Consider the following 20866-nt stretch of genomic DNA (forward strand, 5'->3'; position numbering starts at 1 on the left):
AATTGTTCTGAAATTTTCCTTTTTGGTGGGGTCTTTGCCTGGTTTGGGGATCAGGGTAATGCTGGCTTCATAGAAAGAGTCTGGAGGTTTTCTTTCTGTTTCTATTTTTTGAAAAAGCTTCAGGAAAGTAGGTATTATTTCTTCTTTGAATGTTTGGTAGAGTTCCCCAAGGACTCCATCAGTTCCTGGGCTCTTGTTTTTTGGGAGATTTTTGATCACTACTTCAATCTCGTTATTAGATATTGGTCTATTCAGGTTGTCAATTTCTTCCTGATTTAGTCTTGGAAGTCTTGGAAATTTATAGGTTTCCATTTCTTCTAGGTTGCTTGCTTAACTTATTGGCATATAACTGTTGATAATAATTGCTGTGAAGTGTGTAAACCTGGTGATTCACAGACCTGTACCCCTGGGGATAAAAATATATGTTTATAAAAAATAAAAAATTTAAAAAAATAATTTCTGATGATTGTTTCTATTTCTTTGGTGTTAGTCATGATCTCTCCCCTTTCACTCATAATTTTATTAATTTGGGTCCTCTGTCTTTTCTTTTGGATTTTTTTGCCAGAGGTTTATTGATCTTATTAATTCTTTCAAAGAACCAGCTTCTAGTTTCATTGATGTGTTCTACTGTATCTCTAGTTTCTAACTCATTGATCTCTGCTCTATTCTTAATTATTCCCCTTCTTGTGCATGAGGTAGGCTTAATTTGTTGTTGATTTTCCAGTTCTTTATGGTGTAAAGAGAGCTGGTACATTCAGGATTTTTCAATTTTTTTGAATGAGGTTTGGATGGCTATGTATGTTCCCCCTTAGGACTGCCTTTGCCACATCCCATAGGTTTTGGACTGATGAGTCTTTATTCTCATTGGTTTCCATGAATTGTTTAAGTTCTTCTTTGATTTTCTGGTTAATCCAAACATTCTTGAGCAGGATGGTCTTTAGCTTTCAAGTGTTTGAGTTCCTTCCAGAATTTTTCTTGTGATTGAGTTCCAGTTTCAAAGCATTTTAGTCTGAGAATATGCAGGGAATAATCTCATTGTTTGGTATTGGTTCAGCCCTGATTTGTGACCCAGTATGTGGACTATTCTGGAGAAAGTTCCATGTTTGCTCAAGAAGAATGAGTATTCTGTTGTTTTATGGTGGAATGTTCTGTGAATATCTATGAGGTCCATCTAGTCCAATGTATCATTCAAAGCTTTTGTGTCTTTGTTGATTTTCTGCTTAGAAGATCTATTACTGAGAGTGGCATGTTAAGATCCCCTACTATTAATGTATTCATATCAATATGGCTATTTACTTTGATTAACCGTTGGTTTATGTAGTTGGCTGCTCCCCTTTAGGGTTTATTCAATTAAGGGAGTTCCATCCTATCCAGACTTTGTTGAAAGTGTTTCTTATGAATGACTGTCAAATTTTGTCAAATTTTTTTTCATTTGTTGACATTATCATAGGATATTTCTGTCAAGTTCTTCCCAGTGTTCTTCTTGTCTTAATTCTGTCAAGTTCTTCCTAGTGTTAATTCTGTCTTAATTCTGTCAAGTTCTTCCCAGCATTCTTTTGAAACAAGAGATTACATTTTTGTGTATTAACTATTTTTACCGCATAGTTTAAAATCAGTAACGTTATTTCAGTATTAAAGACTGAATTTTAAAAATTACAACCTTACTGATGTAGAATTTGTGTAAAATATTCACTCCAGAGAGTTATATTAATCATATTGTTTCACTGAAGAGAGATAGGTGGTGGAGAGAAGGAGGAGAAGGAGTTAAAGGAAAGGAAGGAAGGTAAAAAGGAAAGAAAGAAAGAAAGAAAGAAAGAAAGAAAGAAAGAAAGAAAGAAAGAAAGAAAGAAAGAAAGAAAAGGAAAGAAAGAGGGAGGGAAGGAGAAATCAACCATTGATTGCCATTCTTTTATTAACTAAAAGGAAGAATGGACACTCCATAAGAACAATTTAATCATCTTTGACAGCCAGACCCATGATTCAGGATGATTTAAATCAGCTGTGACAAAAGAAGAGTTAACAGTCTGCAAAATGTCCATTATCTTTAGTTAGCAAGGGCCTATTGATTTAGGACCTGGTGTGACTCCCATAGGATGTTGGTGAGAAGTGAGGTGGAAACTCAAGTTCAGCATTATTCACCACCACCAAAATACTCCAAGGTAAGTCTGTTAATAAGCTACAAATTAAATCTTTGTGCTAAATAGCTATAGATGTCTGGGGAATCCAGGAAGCAGACTGTTTGTTACTTGCTGTAATTTCTTCTGAGATCATATTTGGCAACACTGTTAAAATAATGTCTTTAATGTTATTACATAATAAATGATGAACTCTAAAGTTGTCCTCTTTAATGCTAAAGTTGTTTTGTCCAATATAATCTAATTTCACCTAAAGATGTCTTCCACAGCTGTACTTCAGTGCTCGTGAGCAGATCAATGAGTTTTGACTGATAATTTATGGCTCTTTCTGAGGCTGGATTAGCAGCAGGGTAATATGCCAACCATTTAGGGCATCAGACAGAAACTACTATGACACTTGGGCATAATTCTATCAGGGAATCATTCATGCACAATCTCCTGGGGAAAAGCATTGATATTGAGTCCAGTGATTGCCACCTAAAGTCTCACACTTCCCAAATGCAAATCACTGGGCTCCACGTTTGTGCCACCTCCAAAAGTCCAATATGATGCAAGGGAAAACTGGGGCAGGAAAAACTACTGTGCACTGTCTTCAGATAGTCCTCTGTATGAAAAGGTAGATGCACTTTCTCAAGATCAGATTATACAAGGGTCATTGCAGCCACTTAACAACTGGGAGTCAATGGGATGCTCTAATGTGTAAGGATGAGCCCTGATAGGTGGCTGTGGACCTAGGTTTGGTACTTATACAAGGACATTGCTTACTTAATAATGTCAACAAAAATTACATGCAGGAGGATTGACTATGCTCTGAAAGTAAAAGAATAATATATTATGAACTTTCTGTGAATAAGTATTTTTATTAACAAAAAAAAAAAAAAAAAAAAGAGTTCAACAGAAGGAAAGTTACTTACACCAGAATAGAAAGGCTCACCAGACACACATATCACATCCTGTTCCTGGATCATCAAAATATCTTTGGCTAGGTGCAGCCGGACTTTGAAAGGCTCCTGATTACCATCCTGCAGCAAACAAATCCCTGTCTTTGTCTTCAGGCAAGAAAAGAACAAAACAGAGGAAAAAAATTTTACTTAGGTTATAGAATATAATTTTATGGGCTATTCACACTAAAACATGATGAATAGCATTTGAGAGCTAAGGAAAATGCACTCTGATAAATCTGGAACATAATACTTAATATAGGAACAGAGATAAGGTTAACCATTTCACGTGAAGTAGACCTCAGGTAATGGAGATTTGTTAGAAAACCCACTAAGATTAGGAGAATAAGGAGTATGTTTATATACTAGATTTGAAAAATAAAGTTTTGTTTAATACATATTATCTAAATATAAAAATTTTGGTAAGAGATTTATTGAGATATAATTCACATTCTATATAATTTAACCCCTTAAGATCTATAAGACAATGGTTTTTCGAAAAAGTTGTGTAAGCATCATTATAATCAATTTTAGAACATTTTCAAAACTCCCCCAAAAAATCTATTGCATTCATCACCCTAGCCCTCCCCAGCCCCACACAAACACTAATCTACATTCTGCCTCTATCATAGGATTTTGAAACTGAAACCATACCTACTTAACATCATTTTTATCCTCCACAATTTCATCATTCCTATTTGCCAACACACACACACACACACACACACACGCAGTACAGATGAGAAAATGAGGATAAAGGGGAGAAGTGAATTGCTTAAATTAATACAATTAATTAAAAACAGAGCCTGAGGGCACCTGGGTAGCTCAGTGGGTTAAAGCCTCTGCCTTCAGCTCAGATCATGATCTCAGGGTCCTGGGATCAAGCCCCGTATCAGGCTCTCTGCTCAATGGGGAGCCTGCTTCCTCCTCTCTCTCTCTCTGCCTGCCTCTCCGCCTACTTATGATCTCTCTCTCTCTGTCAAATAAATAAATAAAATCTTTAAAAATAAATAAATAAAAACAGAGCCTGGCTTAGGACCCCAAATCTATGATTCCCAAGCCACAGTTTTGCTTCACATATTTTTTTGGAAATTATAAAAATAGCCTGTGAAGACTGCTGAACTTGCACTAGATAGCCTTCCACCAGTAATCACTTCAGTAATCACTGAAGAAACCCACAAATCAAATTACTCCTGAAAATATATAATATTCACCCAGATAAGTAGAAATATGCTGAAAAAACATGACAAACTGTGGACTCTGAGAAAGAAACTGAGGGTTTTGGAGGCGAGGGTAGTGGGGGGTTGGGTGAGCTTGGTGGTGGGTATTAAGGAGGGCACGTATTGCATGGAGCACTGGGTGTGGTGCATAAACAATGAATTTTGCAACAATGAAAGGAAAAAAAAAAAAAAAAAAAAAGAAATATGCCTCCTAGCAAGAGCACTTAAGGTTCTCATTTGTCAGAAATACAAAAGGAAAATTTTTTGAGACAGAAAATAATCACTGGCTGTCATTCTGCACCAGAAAGTCAATAGGAACAATGACCACTTTGGCAACTGTATTTTCATCTAATAATTATTAAGCCATTCTTAATTTGGATAAAAGGATAAGTTTATAGAAATATGTATTTATCCTTAGTATTAATGAGCATAAAATTCTAGGCAATAATACCAGGTTTTCTCTTGGAATATAAATTTACATATGGATTGCTAGGAGTTTGTTTCTTTAAAAGAATGTTTCATAATGTAAATGGGAACATACTTAGATACTGATGCTGCTAAAGATAATTCCTCTGTAAATAGCTTTATCCCATATGCTAATACATACCATCATGCCCTTTATCACTATGGGCTTATATTTGTCTGTAATTATTTCCTAAGTGTTATGATATCTTTTAAGAAAAAAACAAGTCTTTTCCAAAAGTAAGGATGGTGTTCTTTCCTCCTTTACGAGACTGGTGCACAGCAGGCACTCACTAAATTGTGTCGATTAATCTATTCTAGAGCATAACTCAAGTGGATACATCTAGAGGACAAAAATATTTCAGCAAAGGCAAATGATATTTTCCTTAATATAGAACATAATTTTCTACATTTTTCACAGAGAAACGTCTTTCATGCTTACAATGTGATCTTGGCTGGGAGCCAACATCAGGACTCTCTAAGGTAGCATGGGGAAGAGGAGGGTATAAAATAGTATCAAAGCCAAGTGAACATAATTGAGCACATTTGCTGATGTTTTAATGCACAGTATAGTGAAGCCAATTTTCTCCCAGAAGTGTAATGGAATATCTGGCAATGACAAATAATGCTCTGTCTCAACGTGAGGATGAAAGAGGGGTTTTCCCTGAGATCCCATAAATACATTATTGTTACACATCAAAGAGATATCAAAGATCATCCAGGGAAAGTTTGAGAGACAAAAATATAGCTATGAGACTTCTCTCATTACATCTGATGTGGTCAAAGCTCCATTCACTCAAATAATGTATAAAATGTCCCCTAATTATTAGATAGTTGTCTGCAAAACAGAATATATAGACTTGGCACTCACATTTGGGTCCTGAAAAGACAGAATTAAAGAGAACAAACAATGAAGTAGCTTTTGTTAAAATGAATACACACACACACATACACACATAAATAGCTGTTTGAAGAAAACAGAAAACAGCATTAATGAAGCTTGAAACAAACTGAACTTAAATTCTTTAAGTTCTTTAGGGGTTATAGATTTTATAGATTTTACATATATATTATTATAAAAATTCAGCTATGTACATGAAAACATTTAAATCCCATACATACATCAATTTTGCAAATAATTTGCAAATAATTCAGACATGAATCAGACAATCGTCTCTGACCTCAGAGCGTTCTTATTTATATAATATATATACATGCATAAGATGCAATGTGGTATCAGATGTGGGAGCAACATAAAGAGAAGAGTTAAATATTTTTGAGGAAGGGGGGTGTTAAATAAGGTTTTCTAGAAAAAAAAATGTATGGTTGTCTTAATAAATTGAGGAAAGAATTAGAGGAGGCAAAAGTTATTTTATTCAAGAGGAAAAATGAATAAAATTATGAAAGTATGAGACTGGGTAGCTGACATGATTCAAGAAGAGAGAGGCATGAGAATGCATCCCAGAGCTAAGTCTGCATAATCCAGCAGAGGCCAAGGGAGAAGAGGTGCCAGGTGAAGAGGAGGAAGGTCAAGGCCCTTACGTGATATTCCAGTAGTTTAAAGGTATTAGAGATGCCTTGGAGAAGTCTGAACAGTAATTTATGTTTTATAAATATATTTCTTCGAAAAGGAGATGGATAGGAATTGGGAAAGATACCACATACTTTTTGTTAACAGATATATAAGCCTTGAGCAGAAGATGTTGAGGGCTGATAAATAACTGCATTAGAGTCAGAACTGGTACAGTAGATTAAAAAATAGGTAAAATCCATGTCTGGGAAATCTTCTGATTCAGAGCAGCATTGCTGGACTGGTACCATCACTAGTGAAATGCAGTCATATTTTTATTTGTTGTTTAATGACCACTTGCATAAAGTTTACTGTGTTTCCAGAAATATTATTTCATTTGTTCCTCCTAACCACCCAGTGCACCCGCTTTCATAGATAGGAAAGGAGCAGAGGAGCAGAGATGAATGGAAGTCAGGATCTGAACCCAGACTGCTGGCTCCTGATTCTGTGCTCTTAACCACTGCTCTGGTTTCACTCATGCACAGATGATTTGAGGGATGCTTCCGCCCAATCCCCCTATAAACAGTGATATGGCCACTGGTGTCTCTCAGCAGGAGACAGCACTTCAGTCACCAAGAATCTCCTTTGGGAGTACAAACAGTTGTGAGAAGGTCATCATCTTGAACCAACTGTTTTTTTTCTGTATCAAACAATGACCACTGGGGGTAAAGTGAGTGAGACCACTCTGACCTGATGATTTTTCCATCAAAGGCAAGCTACTGAGGATGCATAAAACACTGTCTCATATGGGGAGAGGCTTAATCTGTGTAGCCTTATCCCCCATAGATTGCTTAAGGTTAAAAATGGGAACCAAGACTGTGAGAGTGGCCACTAGAATAGCATAACCTAAGAGTCTGGCTGCAGTCATCACATCCATGCACCCAGACTGCTGAACAATAAAAAATCACCTAAATAAGTATTGACTGCACAGTTTACTATAAACTTAGATCCTGTACCAGTCTGTTTCTTTATTAACATAAGAATCATTTGTCTTCAAACTTTGTGGACTGTGTACACATTGCACATGAGTAAAGAAATGTATGTGCTCTATGTAGACGTATACAATATATTACGCAAATTATGAAACATACATAAAACTTGAAATTTTAAAGGGATGGTTCATAAAAAATGATATAGATTCAAATGTTTTCCTGTGCCTGATATATGATACTATATTGCATGGGGATTTTACAAAATCCACATTGTTTATTTAGAGGACTATTAAAAGGCCATGCATCTTAATTATTTAACAGGCAATACTTTTTAAAAATCTAGTCATCAGCTAGCTTTCTGTAAATCAATGAAGTGTGTTTATGAATTCACATGAGTTCACTCTGTTTTAAACAAACAGACCTCACAGTTAACAAGAATTTAGGCTTCGCTTAAACCTTGGAACTTTAAAAACTTGGCTATGATTCCTTTCATACTTAGAAGTTAAGGTTTCTTTGGGCACTTATGTGGCTCAGTCAATTAAGTGTCTTCCTTCAGCTCAGGTCATGATCCCAGGGTCCTGGGATTAGGGTCCCACCTCGGGCTCTCTGCTCAGCAGGGAGTCGGCTTCTCCCTCAGTCCCTCCTCCCACTCATTCTCTCAAATAAATAAAATCTTAAAAAGTTAAGGCCTCTTTAGGTTCTAGGCTTTGAAAGAACATGCGCTTTCATAAAACATTTTTTTTTAGAGATTTAATTTATTTATACTTATTTATTTATTTAGAGTGTGTGAGCACGGGGGAGGGCAGAGAGAGGGAGAGAGAGAATCTCAGCCAGACTCTGCACTGTGCACAGAGCCCAACATCATGACCTGAGCCAAAATCAAGAGTCAGACACTCAACTTATTGAGCCATCCAGGCACCACCACTTTCATGAAACTTTAAAATCTATGTTCCTTTAATCTGGAAATATAACACTTGTAATATCAAACATAAAAAAACTACAAGGGTGCAGAGACCATATATGTCCTGCACGTAGTTTTATAGGTATCCTTGATATTTCCATATTTTGCTTGCCAAATATAGCTTAATTTGTTCTGTAACCTTATAGTTTTAAGTGTTGTGTAATTTCTTATACCCTACCATATTATTGCAATATTGCACTAAATGCCATTTGATGCCATCTGCTTCCAACTGCATTTTGTACTCCCTTCCAGGATTACTTCCAGTCATGATCTCCTTGCCTAAATGCCAGCCATTTGTCAAGCCCTAGTACATGACTCACTTCACCCTGAGGCTTTCCAAGACCACTCCATCCAAACAAGTGCTTCCTTTTCTGAACTCGGGGTTTTTATTGAATAAATATATTCACCTAACAATTAAGCAGAATTGTATTTAGGCATCACGTGTAGAGACTTCAATAATATCACAGTATTTAACCTCGTCACATACGTTGCTATCACAAGAAGATCTTAATAATAAGTTAACACCATTTTTATCATTATGGACTATTAATATGTAGAACCTAGTTTTTTGAGAGTAAGCTTTGTTTCAATATTTGTTGATTGAATCATAGTCACAAATTCTCTTATTATGTGAAGGACTAAGTTAAATTATATATGTAAATGAATTATAAATTATTAAATATATGTTATAGAAAATATGTATTTTCATGGTCAACACAGAGATGTGAATAATATTTTAAGGAATATAGATGAAACTTAATATGAGGAATGAAATATGAGGAAAATGAAATAAGGAATACCTACACTAAAGATAGCATAATTACTTCTTGAACACATTGTTATTTTATTTTTTTAAAGATTTATATTTATCTACTTGAGAGACAGAGAGAGCACCAGAAGGAGTAGGAGGAGGAAGGGCAGTGGGAGAGAGAGAAGCAGACACCCCAATCAGCAGGGAGCTGACGCAGAGCTCAATCCTAGGACCCTGGGATCATGAGCTGAGTCAAAGGCAGACACTTAACCAACTGAGCTACACAGCACTCCTAACACATTATTATTTTGCTAACACTTTTAAAAGTAGAGAATCAGTAATTATGCCTGCCCATAACATGCACTTTTTCTTCCAAACTGTGAATTTTGTGTTGTCCCAATTATATTCTCTACCTTTATTTTTACATTTTATCAGACATCTAAATTCCAATTCCTTAAAAGTATTGCAACATTTTCTTTTTAAGGGGAGAAACTTCTTAATTAATAAACCTTTCTTTTACAAAGGATTTGTATTAGAAAATTAAGATATTTTATAGGAACTAGACATACTTCCATTTCCTTTCACTGAAGAGACTTCCTGGTATGTGTATGGTTATAATCAATTAGATCTGTCCAATGATGTGGATATCAGATTTACATCTTTAATATCTTAGCAGTCAAGAGAAAACAACTTTTATTCAACATATATTTGACTATGTTATAACGTTATAATTGACTGTATTATAATTTCCAGCAACATAATTTAGAAAGAGGATCAAACTTAAAGAGTTCCAAGCTACACATTATGGTTTTGCTTTTAACTAATTAATTAAATGGGACTTAGCATTTCATAAAACTGCTCAATTTCTATACCTGCGAAGTGAGACAGTTAAGATAAATTATCTTTATGGTTTCTGTCCACTTAAATGTTCTAAGACTGTACATTTCAGTTGCACTCAATGACTTTGATCCATCTGCAGGGGATTTGATCATCTTTAGAGTATCTCATAGCTCTGTACTCCTGCCAACCCAGCCAGTGTGTGGAAGACACATGGCTGCTGCTGCTGAGCAGTTCTGAGGCAGCTTAACTCCACCCTGGGGACAGTCTAAAATGGTGGAAATTATCAAAGCACTCATTGCAAGAGAACAAGAACTTTTGTCTACAGAAAGCAACAGTAAGATGATCACAGTGATATTATCACTGTAAAATAAAATAAATCTGAACCTTAAATAATACTTGATATACATATATTCCAAATCAATGAATCAAACAATTTTGTTTAAAAAAAAGTTGGAAAAATAAATCTTAAGTCAGTCTCTGGAGTCCAAGGTAAACCAAGTGTTAAAATAGTATTTGGTCACTATCCTGTCTTTGAGGATCTCATGACGCTCATAAGTTTTTCGTTTGTATTTCATTCATGCAACTATCCATGCGATGAGTGCTTTACTACCTAAAACATAAGATAACACAGTGATGGAAATAGACTCACTACATCCAAAATTGAGAGTATGAGGTGTATTTAACACTAGAAATGACACAGAATTAAAATGTAAGTTTTCAAATTTAAGTTTCTAAAGCATTAAATTACTTTTAAAAAATATGAACTGATAGGTGCTGAGTTAAAAGGATGAATAAATTATGCATTGTCATTATTGTATTTAGTGTAGCATGTAAGAGAGATCTGTAAATAAATAACTATAAAATAATTTGAAAAGTGTTAGCATAGAGAAAATCTTTTGGAAAACAAAAAGCTTAAGCTTAAGTATTACAAATATAAAAGCAGGGTGCCTGGGTAGCTCAGTCAGTTAAGGCAAATGACTCCTGGCTTAGGCTCAGGTTTTGACCTCATGGGTGGTGAGATCAGTCTCACATCAGGTTCCAAGCTCAACCAGGTGTCAGCTTGAGAATTTCTCCCTCTGCCCCCACACCTCTGGCCTTGGGTGCACATATGCCCATGTGTGCACACTCTCTCAAATAACTAAAATGTTAATAGCAAGTGTTTATTGTTAAAAATGTTAATAACAAGTGTTTATTGGTTTGTTTTTAACTGTATCATAGGTAATCTAGTCATGGTTGTTTTTCTTGGGGTATCTATATATACAATAAAAATATTTTAAACCTTTTAAGCAAATATGGAACATTTTAACCTATGAGTGACTGCGTTTGGCCTGAAGAATGAAAGAATGCTTTGAATTTTGCATGTTTAGTAAAATAGTGTTTTTTCCTAAGATAGAATGGTTATATCCCTGGGGCCTAACTCCATGCACTACTGACTATACACTTGAGTGGCCTTTAAAATCCTTGAAAGAGCAATGTATCACTTTAATTCACACCAAGTGTGAAGACAGCTCTATAGAGAATCTGAACTGCTATGTGTGATAGACTTAAAACAATACTGAAATACTTACATAATACTGGAATCATAAAATTGTAGAATTTTAGTGCTGAAAAGGACATCAGTATCTTCTAATTTATAACCATTTACGTGAAAAGAATTACTTCCAACACTTCTACTACCTGAAATCATGTAGTAAGTGCATAATTTATGGAGAAGGGCAATTTAATCACATTAAATATGCTCCAGTATTCTTAAGGAAGAGTGAAAATCCGAGCTTCCCCGGGCACTCTGGCTTTTTGAGACTTGCAAAAACAGACCGTACCTTGGATTTGAAATGGACCTGTCACCCATCTCTCCACCAAAAGCAGTGTTCCACTTATATAAAAGAGGGCTAAGTGTGTCCCATTTATAACAGGTTTCCCTTATTCAAAAAGTAGAAAGCCATGTAACATACCTCTTCACAGGCAGTCCTGAAATCCATGTGCTACGGCACCTCAAAAGATGTCGTCTGAAAAGACAGAGAAATGGTAAGCCATCAAGCACAGCATTGAGTGTAAGAGTGGAAAACGCTAATAAAGCAAAGCATAAGCAATTTATGGAGCAGATACTCTGGGCAAACTGTTTATGGCCACCTGTAAGGGACAAGAATTCCCTGAGTACAATGAAAAGAGCAGAAGGAGAAGAAAGAAGTCTTAACCCCCGCCCTTGTGCACTGTAAATGGCTCAGTGTGACCCAGAGGGAGCACTTCTATGTACCTCTCCACTCCAATGAGCATTCAGACAGGATCTGAGATAGGATAAACCTCTTCTCTCAAGTGTTCTGCGCATTCCCAGCTTTCGTTTTGAAACCTGAGTTTGCAACTGGGAAAGAAACTTCAAAGGAGTAATTAAAAGTTGCCTTTCATGTGGTTATCTCTTGAAAAAAGGTTGACTAATCTTTCTCTTTTTAATTAAAAAGCTGCATGCGTGAATAATTTTCTCTGAAACAAAATTTTATTCACAAACAGTATGATGTAAGGAAACAAGCTATTTATCAGAGTGAATAATATTAAGATAAATCGATGTATGAAATATTAACACAGATTCATTTTGTGGTCATTATAATATGAATGGTGAACATGGACTCAAATGCATATAAAGTGCATATTTTTAATGCTTTTAGATAATTTTATTTTGGTTATATGATAATAAAACCAAGAGTGGTCATAGAAATTTAACACCCTGACACTGGAAAAAACGCAGAGCCAAAATATAATATAGTTTAGGTAAATGAGACTTTTAAGTGAAATGTATGGGAATTCCATAGTAAAAGACTGGACTCCTCAAAATTAATCCTTCTCTTAGTCTTTGGAACAGTAAATTATTTAATAATTTATTATAGTAAATTATTTTGTTCTTTTTAGTAAGTGTGGGTGAAATAGAGCAGGGAATTCACTTATGCTGTCACTGGATCATTGCTACTGACCCTGAAAGAAAAGAGACTAACCGTTTTCAATAGTCAACTGAACATACGGCATAATATATTGAGTATTTTCTCTAAATAAGTTTTAAGGGTTGTGGACCTGGAATGCACAAGCAGTCTGATTATAGTAAAGCTAGGTAGCAACAAATTGTTTACAAATAAAAGGCAATTTGATGATAAACATCATAATTTGATAATGTAAGTTACTTAATCTTTTTTGTTTTTAGATTTTTTTTATGATAATCTCTTTTTTCAATTATTTAAATTCTAGCTAGTTAACATACAGTATAATATTGGTTTCAGGAGTAGAATTTAGTGATTGATCACTCCCATACAACGCCCAGTGCTCATCACAGTTACCCTCCTTCCTCCCCATCACTCATTCAGCCCTTCCCCCACGCACTTCCCCCATCAATCCTCAATTTGCTCTTTATCTTAAAGAGTCTCTTATGGTTTGTCTCCCTCTCTATTTAAATTACTTAAATTTTTTTTTAAAGATTTTATTTATTTATTTGACAGAGAGAGATCACAAGTAGGCAGACAGGAAGGCAGAGAGAGAGAGAGAGGAGGAAGCAGGCTCCCTGCTGAGCAGAGAGCCCGATGCGGGACTCGATCCCAGGACCCTGAGATCATGACCTGAGCCGAAGGCAGCGGCTTAACCCACTGAGCCACCCAAGCGCCCCTAAATTACTTAAATTTTTGATAGCCATGAGAAATTGGTTGTTAGTTTTAACAATTACTTTTCAGAATTGCCCTTAAAACTGTTGAAAAAAAAACTATAAATATCTGCTTATCCCCAACTTTGATGTAAAGTTATGCCTTTAGTATAAAAGTAGAATTTCAATATTTATTAATTATATAAAAACATGGTCTATCTATCTAGAACCAATTTCCTGCTACTAAAAAGCAACTAGAGAAATAAACATGGGGTTATTTAACCATCGGTCTAAACATAAGCTCATGTTTAGTTTCATATGCTGAATATTAGTTCATACATTTTAAGACATTATTAATAATATGACACATTATGCATGCACTTCTACTATTTTTTCTTTTTCTTGAATCTTCCATTACCTTTCATCAAAATATTAGGTAGTAATATCAATGTTTATTCAGAAAAATATTATTATGAGATTTGAAACAAGTAAGTTACTAGGTAAGAATAAATTGCATACTATAATAAAACTATGTTCAATGATTATAAATTTAAAATTGGAGTAAAAGCTGTTTAGTTCTTTTATTTAAAAATTTTGAGACTTTTCTGTATAAACTTTTATGTTAGAACAGCTTTAGATTTACATAAATATTGTGAAAATAGCACAAAGAGTTCCCATATACCCCACATTCCTTTTTCCCCTATTATTAACATCTTACATTTGTATGCACATTTGTTAAAGTTGATGGATCAATACTATCATATTATTATTAAATCCATACTTGATTCCATTTTTTTTCTCCTATCCTCTTTCTGCTCTAGGATCCAGGACAACACATTATATTTAATCACCATGTCTCTGGTTCTTTTTGGCTATGACTGTTACTCAGACTTTGTTTCTTTAAAATGAGTGTGACAGTTTTCAGGAGTACTAATCAGTAATTTGTAGAATGTACTTACATTGGGATTATTCTGCTGTTTTTCTCATGATTATACTAGAGCTAGAGATTTAGGGAGGATGCCACAGACATTAGAATCATTTAACCACATTGTATTAGTGGTCCACCTGTCAATAAGATTTATCACTATAGAGGCTGACTATAACCACGTGACTAGGATATTATTTATCAGGTTTCTCCATTGGTAAATTACTCTTTTCTCCTCTCTCCACACTTTACTCTTTGGTTAGAAGTCACTGTGAGCAGCTCATACTTAAGGAGTGGGAAGTTACACTTTGTTTCCTTGAGGGTGAAGTGTCTACATGAATTATTTGAAATTACATTGGAAAGAAGATGTGGCTGTTCTTCCCCCATTTTATTTATGTATTTATTTATTTATTTACTCAACCACTTACTTAGATCCTGATAGAGCAAGGTCAGCTGAGGTCAGCAAGGAAGTATACATATATATGAAAAGCCCATTTGTAAGGATGCACCCAGTAATATTTATCCAGGAAAAATTACACTAAACTTCCACATGTCTTCCCAATGAAAGCAAAGATATAATTCTATCTGATCCTTTTAGCCTATTTCCGTTTATATTTATATAAATATAACTTTCTCTCTATATATGTATTTATGTTTCTATTTTTCTGACAGCATATGATGTCAGAAATAAATTATTCATATTTGGGGGAAGCTTTTAGTAAATGACAAATATGTCAGTAATAATATATCTGAGTTAGTAACAAAAATAGGCTCAAAAAATAAAACACCACAGCAAAGGAATATCTTTTAGATGAACACTACCATTTGAGTGAAGGTTATATTGATAACTTTTGATTCTCTACAGATACAATGAAAGACATCAAGGCTATAATTAACCATAAGCTAAAATATGTAAACACTTGTGGAAAATTGAATGATTGACCCAGATTTTCTATCTCTCTTGGCACGCATTTCCATGCCATAAATTTATCATGGAGGGAGTATTTTCTCCATACATTGACTTTAGACTTGACCACATGATTTACTCCTGCCAATTTTGTGTTGATTTCTTAAATGGGCTTGCATGTTCCCACTGCTCTCTTGCACTTCTTGCATCTCGAGAAGCTGCCATACACTTGGCCTGAGCAAAGAATGACATACCTAAACCGAAATTTTTTTAAATGACCCACAGAACATAGGGTAAAGCAGAGTCACCCTCACATCCCTGGCCAAACAGACTGGCCAACAGCCAACCTCCAGATTCTAGAATAAAATAAAGGCTTAGTATTTGTAATGGTTAACTTTATGTGTCAGATTGACTATGCTATAGTCCCTAATTACTCAGTCAAACTCTGATCTAGGTTCAGCTTTGAAAAACCTTTGTAAATGTGGATAACACCTACAGTTGACTTACATTAATTATTGGCGATTATTCTCAATAATGTGCATTAGCCTCATCCAATCAATAAGAAGGCTTTGCTACCACAATTATATCCAATGCCTTAAAGTCTCCCTCTCTGTCTCTGTTTCTCTCTCCATACATATATGTGTGTGTTTCCATATGCATACGTAAATATTTATGTTTATGTATATGTATATATGTTTATGTGCATACATGCAAAGTGATTGTTTCTTTGGAGAATCCTGCCTGATGCAGATTTTGGAACCAAGAGTGGTTTTAGAGGAATAGAACCTTAAGAAGGCGTTTTCTGAATTGGTTCTGGGATTTCCAGAATTTGTTCTTTAATCTGATTAAAGGCACCAGTGACTCTACCTCAACCATGAAAGAAAACACTAATATAGCGATAGAAATATATAAAATATCAGCACTGAATACTCCTAATTGAAGTGTGACCCATGAAGAGGTATGCTACAGTGAAAAGAATTGCATATTTTCCCCAATTTATACAGACAGAATTCTGAGGAATTGTGTAGCAATAGATACTAAGGATGTGGGATTTAAAAAAATAAAAAAAAAAAAGAATATGGGATAATGGTGAGAGAACATGAGAACATAAAGTTGAACTAAATCAAGTTTACTGACACGGCCCCATGAAGCAGAGTCTGGATCTAATGTTTAACCTAGTGGGGCTAGAAGGGATCTATCAGTTTGGCTCATTGGTTAAAACATGGACCAAAACATGGCCCACAACAGGAGAGTTAGAAATGCCAGGCCTGCCTTGGTTTATGCAGAGGATGAGATCCAAAGGCTTAGGGAGGTTGGGGTGTCAGAGTGAGTGTATCATGTGAAACCTACTCAGTTACAACTTTTACCATGACTGTGAGGTAAGGATTTGCTCTAGGAATCAAACACTCTGTGGTCACTTCTGTGAGTTAGAAGTTACAGTGAAAAGTGCTGCCACTGAACTGGGATCCTTAAATGCAGGGAGTAATTGGATTTTGGAGTGGCGGGGCCAAGTGGCAGTACTTAATTACCAAAGATAAAGTGGGAATGGTTACCATAATGGACATCAGAGTCTTCAAAGCAGTAATCAGAATAGTCTGACTCTCAGAAACCTATTGAAGAGGAAAATTACCCAGAGCAGACCCAGGCCAGGAGGCCCCAGAAGATGGAATGTTACTAACAATAAGCTAGAGATAACCAGAGCCCTACTGGGAGCAAGAGAGAACCATTCACTTCTGCTTCTGTAACAGGCTTCCCACCACAGACTCCCTGCACTACTGTTCCCGCCTAAAGCAGGCCCTACTCCCCCAGGTTAAACCCACCTACCAGCAGTCAGCATAGCCTTTGGAACCTGACTTCCTGTAGTCCTCTATAAAAGCCCTATAACCCCATTGCCTGGGGTCCAGAACTTCAAGCAGAAGCTCATCCCTCGGCCAGCATAAAATAAATCTGAGTTCTCCTACTTGTCTGCATATCACTTGGTCTCTCGTGGGTCTGACACAATGGCACTGGCAAGTTGATTATGTATTCCCAAAACTGAAATAGATGGGAAACCTGTTTACTGTCTAACTCACAGAAGTGACCACAGAGTGTTTGACTCCTAGAGCAAATCCTTGCCTCACAGTCATGGTAAAAAAAAAAGCAGAAGAATTGTAGGTCCAGGGAATAGTCTATCCTGAAACTCCGAAACAGTCATGGGCCTTCAATCAATTTCCAAATCTGAATCAGTTTATAGGTCCAGAACCCCATGGATGGGGGAAGGGTGGGCTCCCTTGGAAAAGGATCCTGTTTATGTCTCTCTGGCTTTCCTTAAAGGAAAAACAAAAGAAAACAGATGGCCTTCCATCAGGGTAACTGTCCATTGAGGAAAAGAAAATAATCAGACTTTTCAGGGACTACTGGATACTAGTCCTTAACTGACATGGCACAAATTCTAGGAGATTCAAAACATCACACTGGTCCCTCAGCACTGGGGCTTCTGAAGTTTAGATGATAAGCGAAACTTTAACTCAGACCCATCTCACAGTGAGTTCAGGGGATTCTTGAACCCATCCTATTATTATTGCCAGAGCTCCAGAATATGTCATTGAAGTAGACATACCCAGCAACTGGTAGAATTTCTACATTGTTTCTTATTCTGTGGAGTGAGGGCTATTATGAAAGAAAAGGTCTAGAAGCCCTAGAAGTAAAAGCCCCTAGAATGGTCTCTACCAGGACAAATAGTAAAACAGTACTGAATTTCTGCAGGGATTATGGATATTAGTGCCACCATCAAGAACTTCAAGAATACAGAGGTGTAATGATTCCCATTACATTCCCATCCAACCCACCTATTTGGCTAGTGCAGAAAAACAGTCTTGAGAATGACAGTGGGTTATCATAAGTCTAGGTGATTAATGGACAGTGGTGAATGGACAGATGAACAAAGTGACATTTGTGGCAAGGATAGAGTATATTAATGGGTCAGCCACATGGACTTCTACTCCCCAAGTTTAAACTGGCTAGTCACTACTCAATATCTAATCATCCAACAACAGAGATCAATGCTGAATCGAATGTAGCAACATTTCCTGTGGTGATTAGCCAGCTACCTGATGACAATTTGGTTACAAAGGACTACTTCAATATTCGAATGGGTACTGTTTTGTTCTTCCTAAGGTAAATATTTTGAATAGACTTGCCTTTCCTATATGCAATCCTTTTACCAAAATTACCATCCACAAATTTATAGAATCCCTTAACCATTGCCATGGTATTCCATACAGCACTAGTTTTGATCAAGAAACTCACTTAACAGTTAATGAACCTTAGAGCTTCTCTTAGTATTACTACACCATGTGATTGAAGTCAATGGAAAACCATAAAAAAATGAAAACAAAACAAAAAGAACAATTAAAACACAACTACCCATTGGTCAGACCTTTTGTGAGGAATAGACACAAAGTCATGGAATTTACTGGTCTTACCATGTACCTCATCAGAAACAGGTGGCTTGACAGAAGAGTGTAACAGCCTTAAGAAGACTTAATTAGAGTGTCAGTTAGCAATATCTTGCAGGACTGGGATAAGGTTCTCCAGAAAGCTGTATATGCTCTGAAATGGCATCATATTTTTGGTTCTCTTTCTCCCATTGCAAGGATCAATGGATCCAAGAATCAAAAGAGGAAATGAAAGTGGCACTACCCACTATTACCCACTAGCAAAATGTTTACTTCCTATTCCTGTAAACTTAGGTTCTGCTGGTCTAGAGATCTTTGTTCCAAAGAGAGAAATACTTCCAGAAGGAGACAGGATGATTTCATTGAACTGGAAACTAAGACAGCTGCCTAGCTACTTTAGGATCCTCATGACTGAATCAATATCAAAGAAGGAGCTACTTTACCAGCTGGGGATGACTGATCCTGATCTCAAAGGGAAATTGGACTGCTACTCTACAACAAAGTAATGAGACATATGTGTGGAATATAGGAGGTACCTTAGTGCTTTTCTTAGTATTACTACACCATGTGATTGAAGTCAATGGAAAATCATTAAAAAAATGAAAACAAAACAAAAAGAACAATTAAAACACAACTACCCATTGGTCAGACCCTTTGTGAAGGAAAGTTTGGATTACCCTATGAGATGATGAATGATGACCAGCTGAGGTACCTGTTGAGGCAAAGGAATATGTAATGGATGGTGGAAGAAAGTAGCTATAAATAAGGGCTACAACCATGTTGTCCTGTTACAGAAATGAGACTCCAGTTATGTATTTCTTCTTCATTTTGTTATGAATAAGTTTGTGTTTGTATATCATGGATAGTGTACTATATAATATATACTATACACTACACATTAATCTATATATTTAAATTGTATATATTATATATGCATATAAATATGTTTGTGTGTATATATGCATGAGTACATGTGTATATCAAATGTTTTTGTTTTCTTCCCTCTCTTATCCCCTTCTTATGTAACATATAATTTATTAATAATATAAACTTTTATATCACAATATTTAAGTTACAGCACACTAAGGAGAAGAGTGAATATCACTTAAGGACTCTACTACCTTGAAAGGAAATGCTTAGTGTATTCTAGATTTTATGAAGAATAGTTGCATTTTTTTTGTTTGAAGTATGACTTTGTGGTTTCTATTTGGAGGTTAAGTAGGTTAAGAAGATGTGTTTGGGTGTCAAGGTGACAAGGAGTGGACTGTTTTTGTGTGCCAACTTGGCCAGACCAGTTATTCAACCTGGTCTTCAGTTATGTAATCGAACACTAACGGAGTTGCTGTGGGGGTATTTTGCAGATATGGCAAATATCTATAATCAGTTGACTTTAAGTAAATGAAATTTTTCTAGATAATGTAGGTGAGACTCATGCAAGTAAAATAATTGGCAGGCCTTGAAGGCAAACTCAGACATTTCTCAGATAAACAACACCAGCTTCAAGTCTGCAGGACCAATTCCTACATCATTTCCAGGTTTTTAGTCTATCCTTTAGATTTCAGATTTGTCAGCTCCCATAATAATGTGAGCCAATTCCTTAAAATTAATCTCAGTGTATGTTTCAAGATATGTAGGTATCAAACTGGTTCTGTTGTCTGGAGGATCTTGACTGACACAATAGTGAATGCCAGTGAGATTTATGATTTTACTATGCAGAATTACTGTGACAATAACTGACTAATAAAACATGTCTCTAAGTATCTCTGAAAGTCCATTAAGCACAATTAATAAGTACAAGCAGGTTCAATATCATGGTTTTCAAAATATATTATATATCAGGTATTTCTGTTATACTATAAAAAAGCTATGAGAAAAGAATTTCATTTTTCAGTGGTCTATTAACAAAATGATGACATCTTAATTGGAAATTTCAAACTTAATCTTTTCCTCAGAAAACAACAACAACAAAATTTTCTAGAGACACATTCATCATCTCAATACTACTTTTTCCTATTCACATCTGAGATTTTTAAGGCTTTCTTTGTATAATTGCTTTAAATGAATTGATTTGTATTAAGATATAATGTAAAACAAATATATAATTTCCAAATGCTTTCATCTTCATAACCAGGGATAAGAAAAAAAAATGGTTTATTGACTTTAGTATCC

At 35.6% G+C, this 20866-nt stretch overlaps 1 protein-coding gene across 1 annotated transcript in view; it reads right to left on the minus strand.

Moving 5' to 3' along the window:
- SNTG1 (syntrophin gamma 1) overlaps nt 1-20866 on the minus strand; it is a 623364-nt gene that overhangs the window by 365344 nt on the left and 237154 nt on the right. The window contains exons 2-3 of the mRNA XM_082719661.1: nt 11765-11818; nt 3050-3184 (exon numbers count right to left, since the gene is read on the minus strand). Of these exons, the coding sequence (XP_082575787.1) occupies nt 3050-3184; nt 11765-11791 (162 nt within the window). The 5' untranslated portion in view covers nt 11792-11818. The remainder of the gene's footprint in view (nt 1-3049; nt 3185-11764; nt 11819-20866) is intronic.

The sequence above is a fragment of the Mustela nivalis genome, assembly GCF_964662115.1.
Source record: "Mustela nivalis genome assembly, chromosome: 2".
NCBI lineage: Eukaryota > Metazoa > Chordata > Mammalia > Carnivora > Mustelidae > Mustela > Mustela nivalis.